This window comes from Podarcis erhardii (genome assembly GCF_964252035.2).
Source record: "Podarcis erhardii genome assembly, chromosome: 2".
Lineage (NCBI taxonomy): Eukaryota > Metazoa > Chordata > Lepidosauria > Squamata > Lacertidae > Podarcis > Podarcis erhardii.
The window spans coordinates 7,672,977-7,693,691 of NC_138498.1; the positions used below are offsets into that span (position 1 = coordinate 7,672,977).

Consider the following 20,715-nt stretch of genomic DNA (forward strand, 5'->3'; position numbering starts at 1 on the left):
TTGTTACATCCATCAAAACTTATTTACACTGTTGAATTTATCTGAATGCTGCCAATGTTTTCAAGTATACACAATTTCCCCCCATATATTGAATAAACATTTTCCAGTCTTCTTTAAACGTATGTTCTTCTTGTTCTCTTATTCTATATGTTAGGCCCGCAAGCTGCGCATATTCCATCAGTTTAAGTTGCCATTCTTCTTTAGTTGGGACTTCACTTGTTTTCCATTTGGGGGCTAACAAAACACGGGCTGCAGTAGTGGCATACATAAATAAGCCTTTTTTGACACCTGGGAATTTCCATCTGAATTATCCCCAACAAAAAGGATTCTGTGTTGTTTTTTGGAAAAGTAATTTTAAACATTTTTTTCAATTCATTACAAATTATTTCCCGATACTCTTTTACCAAGTCCACCACATATGATAGAACGTACCCTCAGCCTCATTGCATCTCCAGCTTCACTTATCTTCTTAATCTTCAAGGATGGCCCAAAACATTTTGCTGCCCAAGGCAGAGCAGCAAATGCCCCCCCCCCCCGCCTCCACTCCACACACATAAATCAAGGTGCATATATTACCCAAGACTAGCCGGCAACTAGCCTACAAGGGTTATCCTACACCAGGGGTCAGAAAACCTTTTCAGCAGGGGGCCAGTCCACTGTCCCTCAGACCTTGTGGGGGGCCAGACTATATTTTGAAAAAAAAAGATGAACGAATTCCTATGCCCCACAAATAACCCAGAGATGCATTTTAAATAAAAGCACACATTCTACTCATGTAAAAACATGCTGATTCCTGGACCGTCCACAGGCCAGATTGAGAAGATGATTGGGCTGGATCCGGCCCCTGGGCCTTAGTTTGCCTACCCCTTGCCTACACTTACCGTTCCTTGGTGGTAACATAACCATGTGTGCCCATTGCTGACATCAGCCACCTGAGGTGATCACCTTACTCAGCCCAATGTTATGGCTGGACCTGCACATACCACAGGTCCATACCACATAACACGAAGCTGAAGGAACTCCATTTGTACATATTCCCTGTTATTTTCTAAGTGGGCTAGGGAAAGCTTCCATTATTGGTTTGCAGTCATTCCTTGCTTTAGAGAGAAAGGCACTGGCGGCGGCATCCTCCCTGTGGCAGCCATGTCAGGAGGGGGCCAGGCAATGAAGATGAGAGAGCTCCAGGCTGGTGGCAGTAACCCTGCAGGTGGTGAACGTTGTCTCTCCGTGTCTTCTTTTCTGTTCCATTCTTTCATTGTCCTTCTTGTTGCTTATGTTTTGCTGGAAGAGAAACCTGTCTCTGAAGGAATGTGCACTTACCTCTCTCACTTTCTCAGTATGTGTGTGTGGTGGGAAGAGGAAGAGGAAGAGGAGACAGATCACGGGCAACTGGTAACTAGAGTGGCCTAAAGCCCTTCCAAGACTGAACTGACCACTCTTTGAAATTAGTTGATTGATCAAATATAAATTTCATGTTGATAATACCTGGACAGCATCTTTTCCAGAGCATACAAAAGACACTGTCATTTGAAGGCACCTTTGACTGCAATACCTTTGACTACAATAACAGGAACCAAGATTCCTATGGTAACTTCAAGCCTAACACATTTATCATTTCATCCGTTGGATATTGCATAAATCTTTGTTGTCAAGGGGTATATGCAGTTTGGTAGAGAGCGTGGGGGGAGTTTATGGACAGTGGGGCCCAAAACTCACAAAATGCAAAGGATACCCGTAAGCCTATCACATCTCTGTATAAATTTCAAATGAATACAAACCAAGACACTCCTTCCCAACCAGTTGCCGCTAAGATCATTTCCCTTGCTTTGCTATTTTAGCACCTAAAGAAGGACAATTACCTTCTGTGGTGGAAACAATGCTCCAGTCTAGACTGAGTCCAAATGTAGTCACTTTGAATTTGCTAATGAATTCTCCCTTATCACCTTCATACTGGAACCTTAGATGTTAGCAGCAGAATCCTGAGAGACAGAAATGTCTCCCCAATAGCCTCTGAATGTTGCAGATTGGTGTTGTGGTGTGTGTTCTTTTATCTCTCTTTCCCTCTTCTTGTTTTGGAAGAGAAAGGTGTTTGGAACATCACTCCTTCAGGCTCACACAGGATGTGGCCCTGCAACAATGACACACACACACACACACACACACACACACACACTCCTCCAGTAAGGAAGAAGCGTGCTGTTGACTTGATCCACCTGAGCATTGTGGAGAAAACCTTGCTGAAGGCACTGCTAAGGAGTCCTGCAATGGTCACATCTTCTCTATGGACCCACTTAAAAATAGAAAAGGAAAGAAAGATCCGGTAATGATTCATAACTGGCCCATCCAACCAAAATCATGAACACCAATGACCTACCTGTCATCTTTTAGCATTCCACTAACAAGCTTAAAAACCCTGGTAAGGAATAGCATTAAGCCACAAAATCAGCTCACAAAGAGAAAGGACTTGGGATTTAAAGAAAATCTTGCGTCTTTCAGAAGGTAAGCAATATTCTCTTCAGCAGCACCATCCGTCTGTATAAGACTTAATCTATAGCACTTTAAATGAGGCATTAACTAATGACAGAGGGGTATGAAGTCTCTATTACATTCAAAGTAGTGGGGGGAAAGGCAGATATCGGGTTTTCTAAGCTAAGGCATGAAGGAATGTGATTGCTTTCAGTTTATCCAAAGTGAGACATCATCCTAGGTGCAAACAGCCATTCTTTTAAAGGAAATAGATTGGGGAAAGCAAGGCATTTCTGAAATGTCATTGTATAGTTGCCACTTTGGCTGGGAATAGCTTGCAAAAGCACGCATCAATAAGTTCCACTAAAATGAAAAAGGCACACATACAAATAACAAACTCACTAAGCACTGAAATGGATGCTGTGGTCTTAAGCGTGCTTAGCTGCAAGTAAGGCTGGAGGAACAAGTGAACAGCTTTTAAGAGCACTGAAGGTGGAACGACAGAGCCACAATTTACACAGTGTACACATACATTTTCTCATTATGCTTACTTGCTGGATTTGTTAGACTCCTTTCCAAAGAGATCGAGGCAATATGCAGCACCTCATACTGTAAAACATGTTTTTGAAAACTCCCCCCCTTTTTTTTATTATATAAAAGCCTGTTTTCTCCAATCAGGTTTCTGAAGAATTACAAAAACTTGTGAACGAAGGCAATAAGGTGAGTCTCTGCACAGCATGGACAATGATGCCCCCCCCTCTCCCCCTCCCTCCCTCTCTCTCTCTCTCTCTCTCTCTCTCTCTCTCTCTCTCATACCACTTTCATGATCTAGAGAGGAAGGACTCCTCTGTCTCCATGAGTTTGGGATTGCTATGTCAGCCTCATTTGACTGAACAGCATGAAATCAACTCCACATCAGCTTCTTTAGCTTAGCTGGTGTGTGCCAACTGCAAGTTCAAACGTTCAAAATCAGAAGGCTGTGGCCAGATAAGTTCTATTCAGAGCAGACCCATTGAAATTTATAGACTTAAGTTAGTCACATATGCTAAATAAATAAATATGAAAAAATAATAATTCCTATCGATCTACTATTCTGAGTATGGCTAACATTAAATGCAGCATAGAATCATGATTTGGATGTTTACAAACTCATTTTAAGAGTCTGGGGGGGGTCATCCTTTCCTTTGAAATACATGAAACCCTTAAAAACGCATCAATGTGTCATCTCCTAAACTGGTAGGTAAATGTAACTTTCAACAACAATGATCCGATTTCTGGTTCATTTATTTGCTTGTTTTGGTGCAGAAGACCTGATGAAGAACACACAGTGGCTTTGCCTTTGTGGGCTGGTTGTTGCAGCTTTTCTCCCCGTTAGCTGGCAAATGGTCCTGAAAGATTCGACTGATGAGTCCAGGTAAGAAACATTTAAGAATGATTGACAGAATGGAGTTGAATCACAGGGACGCAGATACTTGATGAATCCTTGTGAAAATCTTCAGAATATATTTTCAGCACTGTCACACTGACTCCTAGAAATTTGAACCCTTTCCCCAATCCTGTAATGGAGGAAATAGGACGGTCAGTTTAAGAAAATATGAGATTAACTGGCAACCTCTGTCCACACCCAGTTAAAGCAGAATTTTGGAATGTATGCCAGCTGAAATATCTATTACTACATATTATATACCGTATTTTTCTGTGTATAAGACTAGGTTTTTCCCCTAAAAAATAATGTCAAAAATTAGGGGGCATCTTATACACGATAGTGTCTCCCTCCATTATCTTAAATCTGAGTTCCCAAAAATAGGGGGTGTCTTATACATGGGAGCATCTTATAGACGGAAAAATACGGTGTATATAAACTGTGCGTTTACTTAAAACACAAGAAGATGGTACACGTTGGTGCCCTTTGTAATCTGCATGGGAGCCTTATTTGTGGAAATAAGTTCAGGGTATGCATATGGAGGTCAAGCTCATGCCCCAGTCTGAACCCATGCAGCTTGTGCACATTCAGTTTAAATTGTGTGCAGACTGTTCTGCAGACTCAAATGTAACATACATAGATTGTGGATGCACAATCCTTACAAACAGCAGAGTCGTGCAACTGGCCAACACAGGTACTGTTTGTAGGTAGGTATAACAGGTGTGTTCACAAGACCTACTGGTCATGAATAAGTTGGGGTGTGGCCAGCAGGCATGACTATTACCACCCCAAAAATATGTGTTCTCTTGTCACGTGACATCTGCTGTGCAGGGCTTGTGGTGGCCAGTGTTTTAAAAAACATGATGGGTGTTACTCAGAGTGGACCTCTTGAAATTAAAGGACCTAACTTAGTCCTGTTCATTAATTTCAGTAGGTTTTACTCTGTGTAAAATTTAATTTTTTGATAAGGTGTGATGTGCTATGAAGATACTCTTACTATGGTTAAAAGCAGGCATAGGCAAACTCAGCGCTCCAGATGTTTTGGGACTACAACTCCCATCATCCCTAACCACGGGCCCTGTTAGCTAGGGATGATGGGAGTTGTAGTCCCAAAATATCTGGAGGGAGGGCCGAGTTTGCCTATGCCTGGTTAAAAAAAGGATGTATAATTCTCTCCATTCTTGATTTCGGATACAGGTGGCAGTCTTATGAAACAGAAAGTGCCCATAGCTTTACATCTAATGTCAAAAGACATTCTGAAGGCACCTTTACCAGTGATTTTACTCAATATTTGGACAAAATGAAGGCCAAGGATTTTGTACACTGGCTCATCAATGCCAAACAGTACAGGTATGTGGTAGACTGCAAATCAGTTTTCCAATCAGAGTAAAGGCAACAGGGCCAGCACAAAGACAAAGAAGAATCAAAACCAAGGTGATTCCTGCATAACTATAAAAATACTTTCTTATGCAAGAGCAGGCAGACACAAGACAGTTCTTTGCTTTCTGCAGTAGATCAGCATAGGTTTCAGAGTCCCAGTTGTTTGACTACAGCAAAACAGTGATTATAGTTTATTGTTTAAAGGTTTTATTCTGCTTTATTATGTTTTGTGCTTTTAAATTATGCCCTGCTTTGGGATTAGAGAATAGGGAAAAGTAGATAGGAAATGTTTTAATAACTTTTTTTAAAAGAAAAAAGAAAACACAACAACTTATAATTGAATAAGCAAAAGCTTGCAACCATGATTAGAAGGGAAGTTGATTTTTCAACCTCAGTATGGTAACACTCCAGAATCAAATAAATGAGGGCACTCTTAATCCTAAACCCATTTATTTTACCATACTCTTCATTGTTTGGGCCTCAATTTAGCAAAATTGAATTAAATAATCTACTGGTTGAAATGTAAAAGGTTCATTTGTTGTTGTTATTATTGCTATTAATATCCTCGTCAATACTACTACAGCTTGATTGATAATTATTCCCAATTCAGGAACAATCCGCAATGGGGTTATTTATCTAGCTGGTCTAATTACGGTAAAATAGCTGCAGGAAAGTCAGGCTTTAGATCAGTGGTAGGGAACTTTTGTTGCTGGACTACAACTCCCTTCATCCCATGCTTTCTGGGACTGATGGGAGTTGTAGTTCAGCAACATCTGGATGGTCAAAGGTTATTTCCACCTACTTTTAGATGTTTGGTGATTTGAGATTGGTTTGGCTCTGTTAGGCTCCAGTCCTTTGCAACAGGGGTGGGGAACACACAGTCCTTCAAATGTTATAGGATTTCAACTCCACACTTAGTACCAGCCAGTATGGCCAATGGTCAAGGATTATGGGAGTTGTAGTCCAGTTACATCTGGAGGGCCAAAGTTTCCCTGTGTCTTACCTAGGAACAGTTCCTATTGAATTCAGAGTTCTTTCTAAGTAGTTATGCACAGGCTTACACTGTTACTGTTGTTTTCATAACTGTTGCCTTATTCCTATTCACAGCTATAAAAAGAGGTTCATCAAGGAAAGTTACCCACCTGGCTTTCTCTCATTCAGGTAAGTCTTACTGCATTTGAAAAGAGAACTGTTACCGTATGACTCACATCCTCAAGACAGATAAGCTTCAAGGGTTCTGACTTTCCCTATTTCTGGAAAGAGAAGGAGAAGCCAGTGCCATGCACTAGAAGTGGTCACATTTGACTGGTTCAAATCCTTGTGTAATAGTAAATACTTCCCTATCTGCATGTCTGGAAAAATCATACACTATGAAATACAGCCATACCTTGGTTGACGAACGCCTTAGCAGTCAATCGTTTTGGGTCCCAAACGCTGCAAACCCAGAAGTGAGTGTTCTGGTTTGCAAATGTTCTTTTGGAAGCTGAATGTCCGTCAGGGCTTCCACAGCTTCCGACTGGCTGCAGGAAGCTTCTGCAGCCAACTGGAAGCCGCGCCTTGGAAGTTGAACCAACTACTGGAACAGATTCCATTCAGCTTCCAAGGTACAACTCTACAAGTGATTTTACCAGTCACACAGATGCCACTTCAAACACAGTAAGCCCACAACTCACACACATTTAATTCATGCACATTCAGCTTTGCATGCATGGCAAAAAAAAATTAAAGGGAGCATGGTTCCAGGAAAAATGACAGTCCCACCCACCCTTGAACCCAGTGTGTTTTGGCTTTAGACGTGATCCCCAGAACATAACCCCTGTTTAAGTTGCAGTCTTACTGTATTGGATTGTATGAGTTCATTAAATAATCTTAGGACAGTCACTGTCTTTCCACCCAACCTACCTCATAGGGCTGTTCTTACTTGAGCTTCTTACAGAAAATAGGATATAGTGTATTTTTTGATCTATAAGACGCACCAGAGCATAAGACGCACCTAGTTTTTGGAAGAGGAAAACAAGAAAAAAAAATCTGAATCCCAGAAGCCAGGACAGCCAGTGGGATTGCAGAGCAGCGATCCTGCTGGCTGTCCTGGCTTATGGGATAGCCGCACGCAGCCTCTCCCGGGCAGGGGGAGCCTTCATCCCCCTGCCTGGGAGAGGCTGCACAGGGCTAAGGTTCCCCCAATAATAATAATAATAATAATTTATTATTTATACCCCGCCCATCTGGCTGGGCCTCCCCAGCCACTCTGGGTGGCTTCCATAGAAACCAAAAATACAGTAAAATCACACGTTAAAAACTTCCCTGAACAGGGCTGCCTTAAGATGTCTTCTGAATGTCAGGTAGTTGTTTATCGCTTTGACATCTGCTGGAAGGGCGTTCCACAGGGCGGGTGCCACTACCGAGAAGGCCCTCTGCCTGGTTCCCTGTAGCTTTGCTTCTCGCAATGAGGGAACCGCCAGAAGGCCCTCGGCGCTGGACCTCAGCATCCGGGCAGAATGATGGGGGTGGAGACGCTCCTTCAGGTATCCTGGACCGAGGCCGTTTAGGGCTTTAAAGGTCAGCACCAACACTTTGAATTGTGCTCGAAAACGTACTGGGAGCCAATGTAGGTCTTTCAAGACCGGTCTTATATGGTCTCGGCAGCCGCCCCCAGTCACCAGTCTAGCTGCCGCATTCTGGATTAGTTGTAGTTTCTGAGTCACTTTCAAAGGTAGCCCAACATAAAGTGCACTGCAGTAGTCCAAGCGGGAGATAACCAAAGCATGCACCACTCTGGCGAGACAGTCCGCAGGCAGATAGGGTCTCAGCCTACGTACCAGATGGAGCTGGTAAACAGCTGCCCTGGACACAGATTTGACCTGTGCCCCCAAAGAGCCGCACTCTCTTTAAAAGCCCCAAAGAGCTGGACACACGCTCCATGTGGCTCTTTAAAGGGAGTGCTGAGCAGAGCCTCTCGCCTGCATTCACTGCATAAGACTCATACACATTTCCCCTTACCTTTTAGGAGTGGAAAAGTGTGTCTTATAGAGTGAAAAATACGGTAGTTCAAAACTATTTTTCTGAAGGCGGGAGGTGTGCAGCCCCCACCCATAATTGGCTCAGGCCCCTAAATTCCTTCTGACCTGAACTCAGTTCATCTCCTTATTCCATGATCTATCACTTTTACAGATATGCGTAAAAGGAAAACTCAAAATACAAGAATCCCAAGTTCCCCTGCTTTGATGTCCAGCTTCAGCCAACACAGGAGTCTTTTGCTCGACATGGTCTTACCATCATTCTTTAACTCTTCATTGTTTCCAAGTTGGTGAGCTACAGGCACTTATGAAACTTGCTGCTAAAGCTGCCTGCACTAAATAATGTCACATTAAAAGTGGTTTCTTCCAGCCTCTTTCTTTTGATTTCCCCTGTGTTCCTTGGAGGTGTTTGATGTTAAAGTTGGGATTTATGGGGCAAAACGCACCAATGTAAAGGTTCTGTTGTTAATAAGATGTGGATTCTAAACAGTCTGGCCTCTAATACAGTGTTTCCCAACCTTGGGCCTCCAGCTGTTTTTGGACTACAACTCCCATCATCCCTAGCTAGCAAGACCAGTGGTCAGGGATGATGGGAATTGTAGTTCAAAAACAGCTGGAGGCCCAAGGTTGGGAAACACTGCTCTAATAGTTCCAACAGTCTACAACTCCAAGTTAAAGGAATGCAGCAGCAGCATAATTGCTGATGAAAGATTTAAATGATTGCTAGCTACTCATCGCCTAGGATACCCAAGCCAAGGTCCATCAAAATGGGAAGCTGTGCAGGCACAGAACGTCAGCTCTGCTTCCCTATGGGACTTTGCATATTGATAGCAGCATCTGGGCTTGACCCTCACCTGTCCTGTGACTAATCCAGTTGAGCAATCAGACACCTCCTTCCAGATCCAGCCAGCCCCACCTGGCCAGTTAGTGAGCTGGGCTGTGTGCCCTTGCCTGTCTCCGCTTCCTAGAGTGTTCCTCCCATTCCTCCCTATGCCTCAGAGCCTGCTGCGTTTGTGGAGATGGGGACACCTCCAGCTCTGGTAATGGGTCCTGCTTCTCTGGTGCCTGTGCACTGATCCCCTTGCCATCCTCTGACACCCTGTGAGTACTTTCTACGCTCCCCCACCTCTTCCTCCTCCATCTGCAGTTTGTTCTAATGTGTACCAGTGGAGATGGCAGTACTGAATCGGTAGCTCGTGTCCTTCTGGCTTGCACTCTTTATAAAGATTTGAAGAGTGAGGTGATCACCCCTCCATTCCAGGTCGCCCAACCACTGTTACAGTGTCCTTTCTCTTGGCAGATCAAGATGAGCAGGTGACAGCAAAGTCAGGGCAATTAGAATAAGCTCCATTATTTGACTATTGATCCAACCCCCCCCCCAATGTATTTTATATAATTGACTTTTTACCTTTAACCTCTGTATACTGCATTTTGTTTGTTTCATTGCTATGGCTGGTGGCTGATGCAAATAAAGATTCATTCATTCATGTGTACCAGTTGTTGCTACACCCAGCAGCGGGAACCATTTCCTCCTCTGCATCGTCCTGGCAGCTCATGACATGAATTCCCATATTGTCTCCATCTTCCTCCCTGCTGAATTATACAAGGGATAATATTGAGACAAGGGAGGTGGGAACTGGCAAGCTGTGAGTGCCACACTTGGACTGGCTATAGATAAGACGGCAGAGAAGTGGGGGGTGGAAGAGGGCAGACTGCATTTGGTGGGGCACAGCCCCACTCACCTGTGCAGACTATCTTCCAGCCTTGCATGCTTCTTCATGTATAAAGGCTTCTCCAGGGGACATAAGGCCTCTTTCTTGTGCTGGGTTTCCACCCTGGGACATTTGAAAGAATATCAGAGACGAGAGTGCCTTCCAGCATATGCAGAATGCATATATCTCACCAATGAGCAACAACAGAAGGCAAGGGCTTTCACTTCTGAGGGCTTGAATCGAGGGTACAGCTGAATCCAGAACTCTCTTAGTTATAAGCTATGCACACTTACCATATTTTTCACTCTATAAGATGGACCCGACCATAAGACGCACCTAGTTTTTAGGGGAGGAAAACAAGAAATAAGAAGCTTCCTGAGCAAAGAGGGAAAGCTCCTCCCTCTTTGCTCAGGAGGCTTTGTGGGGCTATCCCTGAAGCCAGGAGAGCAAGCAGGATCGGTGCACACTGATCTCGCTTTGCTCTCCTGGCTTCAGCAAAACCAAGCCTCCTGGCTTTCCCCCAACCTCCTGCAAGAGCCATGCGCTCTTTAAAGCGAGCATGGCTCTTGGGGGCTTTTGTGGGAGGTGGGGGAAGGGACAGAGTTGTGCGCTCTGTCCCTTCCCCCACCTCACACAAAAGCCAGGGATAGCTGTGCGAAGCCTCCGCAGGGCAGCGGGATGAAGGCTCCCCTGCGGAGGCTTCGCACAGCAAAGCTAGAACAACGAGAGGGAGCGCTGTGCAGCGCTCCAGCCTCTTGCTGTTCTGGCTTCTGGAATAGCCCATGAAGCCTGCATTCGCTCCATAAGATGCACACACATTCCCCCTTACTTTTTAGGAGGGGGAAAGTGTGTCTTATAGAGCGAAAAATATGGTACATTGAAATATGTGGGACTTGCTTCTAAGCAATGTGACATTTTGTACTGCAGCTTCCATCAGCCCCAGCTAGCATGACCATCCTGTGTTATGGTCCAAAACATCTGGAATGTATCGAGTCAGGGATGGCTGCTGTGGATTATACATTCATACGAAGCCCGGTGCACATCTACTTCATTTGCGAAGTTCAATGGAAGTTGGTCTTGAGCTGCAGTGGGGGTCCCCATATATTTTTAAAAGAGCAGTGCCTCCTTTCAGCATTGAGGTGCTCAGGAGTTTCATAAGGGGGGAGAGGATAGTTACGCAGGCTCAGAGCATACCAAAAGGGAAAGGGAAAGAGAAGGAAACAGCTGCAAGGAGCAATTTCAGCCAGAAGCAAAGAGGGATGCTGACAAAAATAGGTGAAGACAGGCCAGCCTGGCCTCTAGCATCTGCTTATTATCTATGTCTCAAGATGTTTCCTGTTTCACACAGAATCTGGCCTCTGGTAGTTCTTGCGATATGCTTACTGCACTCCCAACTAAATCTGAAAGGATTGTGATGACATCACTCCTGGCAAAGTTCTCGATTTCCTGTTAAGACATCTTTGCTACGAATCCAATTGCATCACTTTCCTCAATATTCATATGGGATACATAATGCAACATTGCATCCTTCGGCTTTGCACTAATTAACCTGGAAGAGGCTTCCGCAACTGGTGACTCACTAAGTGACAACCCACCTGTCATGCACAGTGGCCTGCTGGGGTTCAATAAACTCCCTGTTTTTACTGGTGGCCTGAGACTGCACAAACAGGAAAGGATGGATGCATCTAGCAGGGTGCCACACGTGGCTGCTGGGAGTACATCGGGCTTGGTAGGTCACAAGTTGCACAGGCATGCTCTGAAAGTCCTCCTCCTGCTCAGGGACCAGGGAACTGTAAATTCTGTAAATACTTCCCTTTGTGATGCGATGGAGTAAGTGTGAAAGACTATACAGTGGTACCTCGGGTTACAGATGCTGTCTTCAGACTCCGCTAACCCAGAAATATTACCTCAGGTTCAGAACTTGGCTTCAAGATGAGAGCAGAAATCGTGCAGTGGCGGCGTGGCATCAGCAGGAGGCCTCATTAGCTAAAGTGGTGCTTCAGGTTAAGAACAGTTTCAGGTTAAGAACGGACCTCCAGAATGAATTAAGTTCTTAACCTGAGGTACCACTGTATTTGATTGACAGGGGCATGCCTGGATCTCAGGTTCTACCAGAGACCACACCTTTTCAGTGAAAGCACCACTTTAGCTAATGGGGTCTCCTGCTGCCGCCGCGCCACTGGAGCACAATTTCTGTTCTCATCCTGAAGCAAAAGTTTTTAACCCAAGGTACTATTTCTGGGTTAGCGGAGTCTGTAACCTGAAGCGTATGTAACCCAAAGCGTATGTAACCCGAGGTACCACTGTATCTATGATGTCTTGATTATGCATCCTGAGGTGTATTATGGGAAACTTTAAAATACTGAAATACTTTATTAAAATAAAGACATTGAGCATATACTGTGTGTTAATATAGCCATTTCCAGATAGTGTTTTGAAAAGGCCTTTAAAAATCCAACATCCTTTTCCAACAGAAACCATTGTCTTCTGAAAATACACTGTAGAGAGAGTGCTTAGACAAATAAGGGCAGCTTTTATTTTACATTTCTCCTTATTATTTTGGGCGAATATGTAGATGACAGGCACAATCCTGATTGTCAGAATTTCATCATCAGTGACATTTTAGTCATAAACTACAAGGCAGAAACCAATGCCTGTTACTATAGAACCAAACAAAAACTATACTATAGTACTGTATATACTCAAGTATAAGCCGACCCAAATATAAGCCGAGGCACCTAATTTTAGCACAAAAAACTGGGAAAACGTATTGACTCGAGTATAAGCCGGTTCACCACACCACAAACCTGGTGGTGGCAGCAGCGGCAGAGGAAGAACATTGGAGGAAGAAAGGGCTGCTTTCGGGCTGCTCATTCCTCCTCCGCCGCCGCCAACAGCAGCAGCAAAGGCAGAGGAGGAGGAAGGAGCAGCCCGAAAGCACCCTCACTTGGGTATAAGCTGAGAGGGGCTTTTTCAGCATAAAAATGTGCTGAAAAAGTCAGCTTATACTCAAATATATACGGTAAATAAAAATGATGATTTATTTATTTATATTCTGGCCATCTAACTGTACGTGTCAATAATACTTGTTTCCTACGTGAATTTAGCAAAAACCCTTTTTGTCGTGCACAAAACAAGTAGCCAGAGTCAATCTTCCAATTTTCATATTTTATTTACAACATGGAGTGTTATTTTTGAAATTACATCTCTTACAACAAAATAAATATTTTTTTTCTTTTATTTCTAAAAAGAAAATAATCTCTCTATTTCTACATGTAGCGATTATAGGAGGAAGGAAATACGCTAGAAAAAATGTGCCAGCACCTTTTCTTTATTTGATTCCCCTCCTTCTTCAGTAAGGATTATGAAGCACTTCATGTGGGTTGCGATTTTCAAAGAAGACAGACCCTTAACACAGATTCTGTTATCTAAAGCCTTTCAGACAACAAGCTTGTTGGGAGATACTGTGGAACCTGGAGTCAAGCTTATGCCCCACCCCACAATATTTGTCATCTAATCCCTGTCAGCTATGAGCCATTTCCCTCCTTCCCATCAATACTGGGATGAAGTCAAAATTCCTGCTTGCTCGGGATAAAGGCTTAGGTTGGCCCAACTGGGTTGTGGTTTCTCTTATGAATGGCGCTAGGAAGGAACACCAGTGTGCTCAAAGATTCTTTCCTACCAAATAATCCTAGCCAGCTGACTACCCTCCAAATCCACACACAGGAAGGAAGGAAGGAAGGAAGGAAGGAAGGAAGGAAGGAAGGAAGGAAACTCTGCACAATTCTGCCTCAGGTTGCAAAAGTTCATGTTCTAAGACTCATATAAATCTTGACAAATTCCCCAACCCTTGAGCTAGGAAGCTGTAGGAGAAGTTCAATGTAGCACTAAGCAGATAACTCCATCTACTTGCCCAATGGAACAACCAGCCTTGTCCTCCCCCATGAGCAATTCTCTGAACCGCATTATCCTAGTAGAAGTCCTTGCATGGGCCTCCACTGGCAGGGCCACTTAATTGAATGGGTGGCATTCAAGAAAGTTTTACTCACCCATTGAAATGAATGGACCTAACTTAGTAATGTTCATGAATTTCAGTGACTCTGAGTAAAACTTAGTTGCATACCACCCTATACATTTCAATTTTTGCAAGCAGAATCACCAGGCTACGCCCAGCTATGCTTCGTGTTTTTCTCCTTGCCTTCCTAAATTCCCATCGACAACCGCTCTTAGTTAAAAGTCTTCACTTCTTGGAGCTGGGACCTGCTTCAAGTCCAGGTCCCACACACACACACACACTTTTCTTTAGTCCAGAATAACTCCAACCACTCTGAACTATGGCTCCCGATAGCTCCACAGATCCATCATGCAGCAACACCTTTCTACATTAGACCAAATGAGATTGTTTCTGTCACTTTCTACTCGGTGCCCATCCAGCACTCTATGATTTGGCCTACAGATAGTGTAGGGGTACCTCAAAGTTCATGCTGCTTTCCTTTGTTTAGCCATAGATGCCCCTAGGGTCAAAAGAAGCTAAATATCTTGGCCTCCTATCAAGATTGCCAAGCAAATATTGCAAGGCCCTTTTGCAGAGACAAGCAGGAGATGATTAGGGTAGAATTGAAAGGAAAGCTGCTGATTATTCATGGCATGAAAATGGAAATTGTCACTTTAAGGGTTTTGTCTCTTGGCATACAAGGAGAACCATGAATAGAATGAATGCAAATATTAATGCAGATACTCTGGTTTTTCTCGGCTTAACTTTCATGGCAGGTCAAGTGGTGGAGATTTTGAAATTCAAGTCAGAAAGGAAATTCAAAACTGTGTTTCAATAAAGTGGTGCTTGGTAGGTATAGCTCCATCCATTATTTGACCTGCAATCCAGTTAAGTTCAAGCCGCTGACACCAATACCTTAAACCTAACAATTATTGGGAGTTCCTCTGACTTCAATGAAATGGCCAAGCAAATGGGAATGCAACAGTGGCCCAAAACAATATTTCATCGGTGACAAAGGAGAAACCTGATTCTGCTACACACTATTTTCTGCCTCTGCTTTACCCTGACCAGCTAAATCCCATCACACTTATGTTCCTAATTCACCAAACTCTGCTTTGGCTCAACCCCTTACCTGGCAGGTATCATCTCGCTACCACTTGCCTTAGCTCTACTCACTAATGCTACCTGGGCAGGGGACAGAATTTATGAAATCCTAACGAGCAAATCCTAATACTAAATGTTATCACCAATGAAGTATCTTAAAACAATCTCAATTTTGCGCCAGGGGAAAAAAATCACCCCAAGGTTCAGAGTGACTTGCAAATGACTTGCATCCTGTCTCCCAAACCTGCCCCCAGGTAAGAATTGGTAGGTTTACCTTGACCAATTCAGCATGCCCATTCCTGCAGGGCATTTAATGCTCTCTGTTCCCAAGGACAACTAGCAGACCTCTTGCCCCCTTTCCCCCATGAAATATACGCCTCTATTCAAGTTGTATAATCTCATAAACCACTCTCAGCATACGGAATTAAGTCCAGATATGAAATGTGTGCATTTGATCTCCTGCCATTCTTAAAAGCTGCTTACTTGAAGCATGGGATCCCTACAGTTACAGCCAATTGAAAAGGGCAATACCAGCACTTTGACTACCCCTCCACAGCTCCTTGTGTGCTTGTGAATGAGATGGCTTTGCTCACACCCTTGGAACACAAGACTGCAATGCAGAGCCAGATCAGATGACACGGATGGCAGTCAATAGTGGGGAGTGGGATTTAAGTATGTATGTACAGGTGAAACTCAGAAAATTAGAATATCATGGAAAAGTTCATGACATGGCTCCCCAAATCAACACAGACTGTGGAAACTTCACACTGGACTTCAAGCATCTAGCATTGTGTGCCTCCCCATTCTTCCTCCAGACTCTGGGTCCTTGGTTTCCAAATGAGATGCAAAAACTGCTCTCATCAGAAAAGAGATTTGGGGAACCATGTCACCAGCTGGTGTTGGTCCACTGTGCTTCATTAAGTCCAGGGTCAATGCAGCCGTCTACCAGATTTTGGAGCACTTCATGCTTCCTTCCGCAGACAAGCTTTATGGGGATGCTGACTTCATTTTCCAGCAGGACTTTGGCACCTGCCCACACTGCCCAAAGTACCAAAACCTGGTTCAATGCCCATGGGATTACTATGCTTGATTGGCCAGCAAACTCACCTGACCTGAACTCCATAGAGAATCTATGAGGCATTGCCAAGAGAAAGATGAGAGACATGAGACCAAGCGATGCAGAAGAGCTGAAGGCTGCTATTGAAGCATCCTGGTCTTCCATAACACCTCAGCAATGCCACAGCCTGATAACATCCATGCCATGCCGCATTGAGGCAGTAATTGATGCAAAAGGGGCCCAAACCAAGTACTGAGTACATATGCATGCTTCTACTTCTCAGAGGTCCAATATTGCTCTATTTGCAGTCTTTGTTTTGCTGATTTCATTTAATATTCTAATTTTCTGAGATTGTTAATTTGGGATTTTCATCAGCTGTACACTATAATATCACAGTTATAACAAATAAAGGCTTGACATATCTTGCTTTGCATGTCATGAGTCTATCTCATATATTAGTTTCACCTTTTAAGTTGAATTACTGAAATAAATTAACTTTTCCACAATATTCTAATTTTCTGAGTTTCACCTGTAAGTGCTTGCTCCTCCCTTGCTTGCCTCTGTGTGCCATAAAAGGGCCAGCAATGCAGCACAAGAATCTGAGCCAGGGTACTGTCACCCAAAGGAAGCAGACTGCGGGAGACAGTACCTTCTGGCTCTCACCTTATCACAAGAACTCATACTCTGAAAGGGGGATAAGGAGAGAGGACTTTTGCTCATTGCCGATCATGTTGTCTATCAATAAAAGTTGTGCTCTTCTTTTCAGTCCAGTTCTTGAGTCTCATGTCTTCATTCTGGGTCTTGATAATAATAGTTTTAATATTTGTACCCTGTCCATCCAGCTGGGCTACAAGGAAAATAAACCACTCACAACTCTTTCCACCATGCTGGTTTTCTTCACATAGCCAAGAGATGAAGGAATATTGATAAGGAGAGAATCGGAGAAATGAGCAATGTCGTTTGGCTTAAGTTTCATGGAAGGGTAACAGATCTAAATTGCACTTAGATCTAGGTGGAATGAAACTTCTAAAGGTTTGCAGTATAAACTGCCATCGCTTCCTCCAAAAGAATCTTGGGAGCAAGAATCGCTGCTAAGTCTCCATCACAGAACTTCTGTTCCAGGGTTTTCTACTGGGGAGGAATAGCTTTAAATGAGTTTTAAGCATGTGGTATTGTTGTTCCCATCTTAGTACCCTCTTTCCCAATGTGTCCTCAATAAACACATGTCCAACTTCTGAAAATATCAATGAACTCGGTATAGACAAACCTACAGGAAGAACTTGAGAAAAGACAACAGTGTTCTGTCTAGGTTAGAGAATCCTGACCTACTCTCCTGGCCTATCATCCCTGCCTTGTCCCTCAAAGGTTTTGACAAAGTATGGATTGGCCATTGCAGAGCACTGCTTTATGAGGAAATCAACACACACACAATCTGGCTCTTGGGTACAAAAAGGCAGCAGAAGTCAGGACAGATATTATTGATTTGTTCTGAAAAGTCAGCAGGCCATGCCCATCTCTTTCTTGTCTGTTTAAATTTTTTAACTTCTCTGAATTTTGAGGGGCCCAGGATGGTCAAATGCTATGCAACCAATTCTTTTGAGGTGCCAGCAGCTTTAGAAGCATAAACTACTTATGCTACCATCAGCCCCCCTGCCACATAGTCAAAGCACCAGATTGGATGGGCGAGGAAACAAAGTGAGTCCCTGCTCTGTAATACAGTTATGTCTCCCTCCCAGTTGCAGTGGTGGATAATGCACAGGGCCCCAATGGAGCAAACTGGTTGGTTGGCTTCCTTGAAACCTGCCCTTGGGGCACCTGAAATCATGGCATCAATTCAAATGGCCAAGCATTACTTGGGGCAATAGCAGGAGCCCTAGCCATCATTTCTTGGCCAATTAACACTTGAGGAGGTTCACTTCTTGACCTGAAAAGGAACCCCAATGTTCTCAAACGATAATAGAAAACAGAATAATCAAGAACCAAATTTCTGTCTTGCAGATCAATTAGCTCTGATGTTATTAATTTCAAAGGGGCAGAAGAATATCATGAACTAAGTTTCCATGCACTGAGGCACTGAGACTCCTGGCCCAATCACCTCAAAGGAAACTTTTGATGTCGTTTTGTTCTCAACTGTTGAACTCAACATTTCTGATCACATTTCTGGGCTCAACTGCTGTTCTCCCCATATCAGTCCACTTTTGCCCTCATAATACATTGGGCTGCAGGGATTTGTCAAGAGAGTGCCGACTGTGACATCAATAGCTGTTGACACAATTGCCCTTCTCTAGCCTGCTAGCTCATTTACATTGCTATGGTCAATGGCTTGGTTGCTTTTACCTAGACCATGAAGATCATACACACAGACAACACAGAAATGTTTGGCCCATGTCTATATTGTGACTGAAACATGTAAATGTTCTGATGAATTAGGGTTTCATCATAAAGTAGCTAAAAAAACAACAACCAAAGGAATTAAAATAATGTGACTTAATTTTTTCTAAAATGAACATTTCAGAAGGCCATTCCCTGCCCCACGTTTTCTTATAAGTAATCTCTTATCAGTTGCTTCTGTGATTCACTGTAGAAACTCAGGCAAACCCTAATTGAACTATTTCTGCAAAGAATAAGTAAATACAAAGAATGAAAAAGATAATCCAAACATAGTGGTGGTGTTGTACATTCAAAGTTTAAACGGTTAAAAAAAACAGACACTGAAGAGGGAGACTTTAAGTATGCAGAGACAGCAGTCTCTCTATAGCTAAGAAACTGCAACACGGCAAATGTACACACACACACACACACACACACACAGGCTTTAACACTGAATTTTCATTGTTTCATGTGCGTCTTGATTTGCTGGTCTGAAGATAATTAGGATGCCCACTGAAGCACACTAAAGGATATTCAAAACACTTCTGAATGGCTTTTTAATATGAACCCAGTTACTTGTGTGAAGGAAGTACTGGGGCAGTTTGTTTGCTTGCACCCTTTTCTATTGCAAAAGCATTTTTCTTCCTTGCCTGCATGTCTCGGCTCTTCCCTGAGTCATCTTCATGTGCTGCTGCTCCTCATCCAAAACAGAGGGGCATGAATGGCAAAGCTGTGAACCAAAACATGCTATTAGAGACATATTAATTCTGGACATTCTGAAGGTAGGAATCAATGTGGTGTCTTCTCCAAGCTCCATCTTCTTCTATCCAAGATGATTTAGGGTAACACAAGAGGCGCAGGGGCACTGGGTGCACAACCAAGGAGGGTGCCTTCTCAAAACCCAGTAAGCACTTGCCTGGCTTGAAGGAGGAGGCATGAGGGCTCTTACAGGGTTCTAGAGTCTTCCTGTCTTTTTCCCAAAGCCAGGCAAGTGTTTACCAGGCTTTGGGAAGGAGGAGGGAGGGCTCTAGGACCTTGCCAGAGCCTTATGCCTCCTTCCCAAAGCCTTGTTTACCTGGCTTAAGCCAGAGGGCCAGAGGGTAGCTAACAGGACCAGTGGTCACGGATGATGAGAACTGTAATCCCAAAGCAGCTGGAGATACAAGTTTGGAAACCTTGGACTAGATGATCCTCATGGTCCCTTCCAGCTCTATGAATCTATGACTCTAAGTCCGAGAGCATGAGAAACAGTGTCAGTTTGCCTATCAGTGACTGTCAAATGCTTGGATCCTTTGCACACATAAATACAGTGCAAAATAGATTAGATGGGCTACCAGACAGGGAGCTCCTAGCACTACCTAATGATTCCTCCACTGTTGTAATCGAAGTGTAGCATTGCAATAGACTTTCCACAGTCCAGACGGCATAATGTTTTGTGTCTGCATGCACACTCTGCTATGTTCTGCCCACCTTAGTGAATGTGGAATGTGGGTGTGGGTGAAATTGTTTAATGCTCTGCTCTCACCAGTACCTTAAATTAACCACTCTAGCTGGCTGGCTTGAAGATTGCATGGGTAAGTACAGGTCCAGGGTCACTGTACAGCAAAATCTCCATACCTCTACTCTTGATTTAGAGCATTTATTGATTCACGATGTTCTTCCACACAATTGTTTTAGCCATTTCGTCAGTGATGTTGATTTCTAAAGGATCAGGCCTGCAATAAGCATTTTAGTTAGAGATTAACTCTTAGGACAGTGAAATTAAAAGCACTGCAAAATAATGGAAAGTCAAGATAAGAGTTTTGTAGTACCTGAAAGACTAACAAGTATGGCCATCTTTAGATCAGTTGCAGAGTGTCCTGGTAGACTCTCTGCCACTGATCCTAAAAGTGGCGATTCTTGAAGAAGTCAGTTTCAAAGGGAAGCTCCAGTGTGAAACTGCTGAATTGCAATTCACCAAGAAGTTCAGCTCTGTTTATTTGTGACTGAATAGAGACAATGGTCTCCTTGCCCACTACAGATGTTAATTAACACAGCACTGTTAAGTTGAATTTCTATCCCTGCTATTGTAAAAGGCCACTAGAACACAAAATAAGAGATATTCAAAAATAAAAATAAAAGAGGAAACATGCAATTTCTGGATATCTGGAATTCACCAAAATTATAGCAAGCATTGATCACTCATTTGGTGC

At 43.4% G+C, this 20,715-nt stretch overlaps 3 protein-coding genes across 5 annotated transcripts in view; 1 reads left to right on the top strand and 2 right to left on the bottom strand.

Annotated features, from left to right (window-relative positions):
* Positions 1–20,715, bottom strand: part of LOC309336282 (tigger transposable element-derived protein 1-like) — a gene marked incomplete at its 3' end in the record, with an annotated part of 65,755 nt that overhangs the window by 11,000 nt on the left and 34,040 nt on the right. The gene's annotated exons all lie outside the window — the stretch shown is intronic.
* LOC309334822 (exendin-3-like) lies at positions 2,442–8,737 on the top strand. The gene is made up of 6 exons (XM_081849411.1): positions 2,442–2,499; positions 3,145–3,186; positions 3,772–3,880; positions 5,087–5,239; positions 6,377–6,430; positions 8,441–8,737. The coding sequence occupies exons 3-6, from the start codon at positions 3,780–3,782 to the stop codon at positions 8,448–8,450; spliced, it is 318 nt and encodes a 105-aa protein (XP_081705537.1). The 5' UTR covers positions 2,442–2,499; positions 3,145–3,186; positions 3,772–3,779; the 3' UTR covers positions 8,451–8,737.
* SLC4A8 (solute carrier family 4 member 8) overlaps positions 18,968–20,715 on the bottom strand; it is a 66,876-nt gene continuing 65,128 nt past the window's right edge. For 2 of the 3 annotated variants that reach the window (XM_081844359.1, XM_081844360.1), the window contains exons 24-25: positions 20,141–20,238; positions 18,968–19,253 (exon numbers count right to left, since the gene is read on the bottom strand). In XM_081844359.1, coding sequence (XP_081700485.1) covers positions 20,163–20,238 — 76 coding nt within the window. In that variant the 3' untranslated portion in view covers positions 18,968–19,253; positions 20,141–20,162. Of the gene's footprint in view, positions 19,254–20,054; positions 20,239–20,715 lie in introns of all 3 variants that reach the window. The other variant, XR_014151995.1, reaches the window with a different exon arrangement.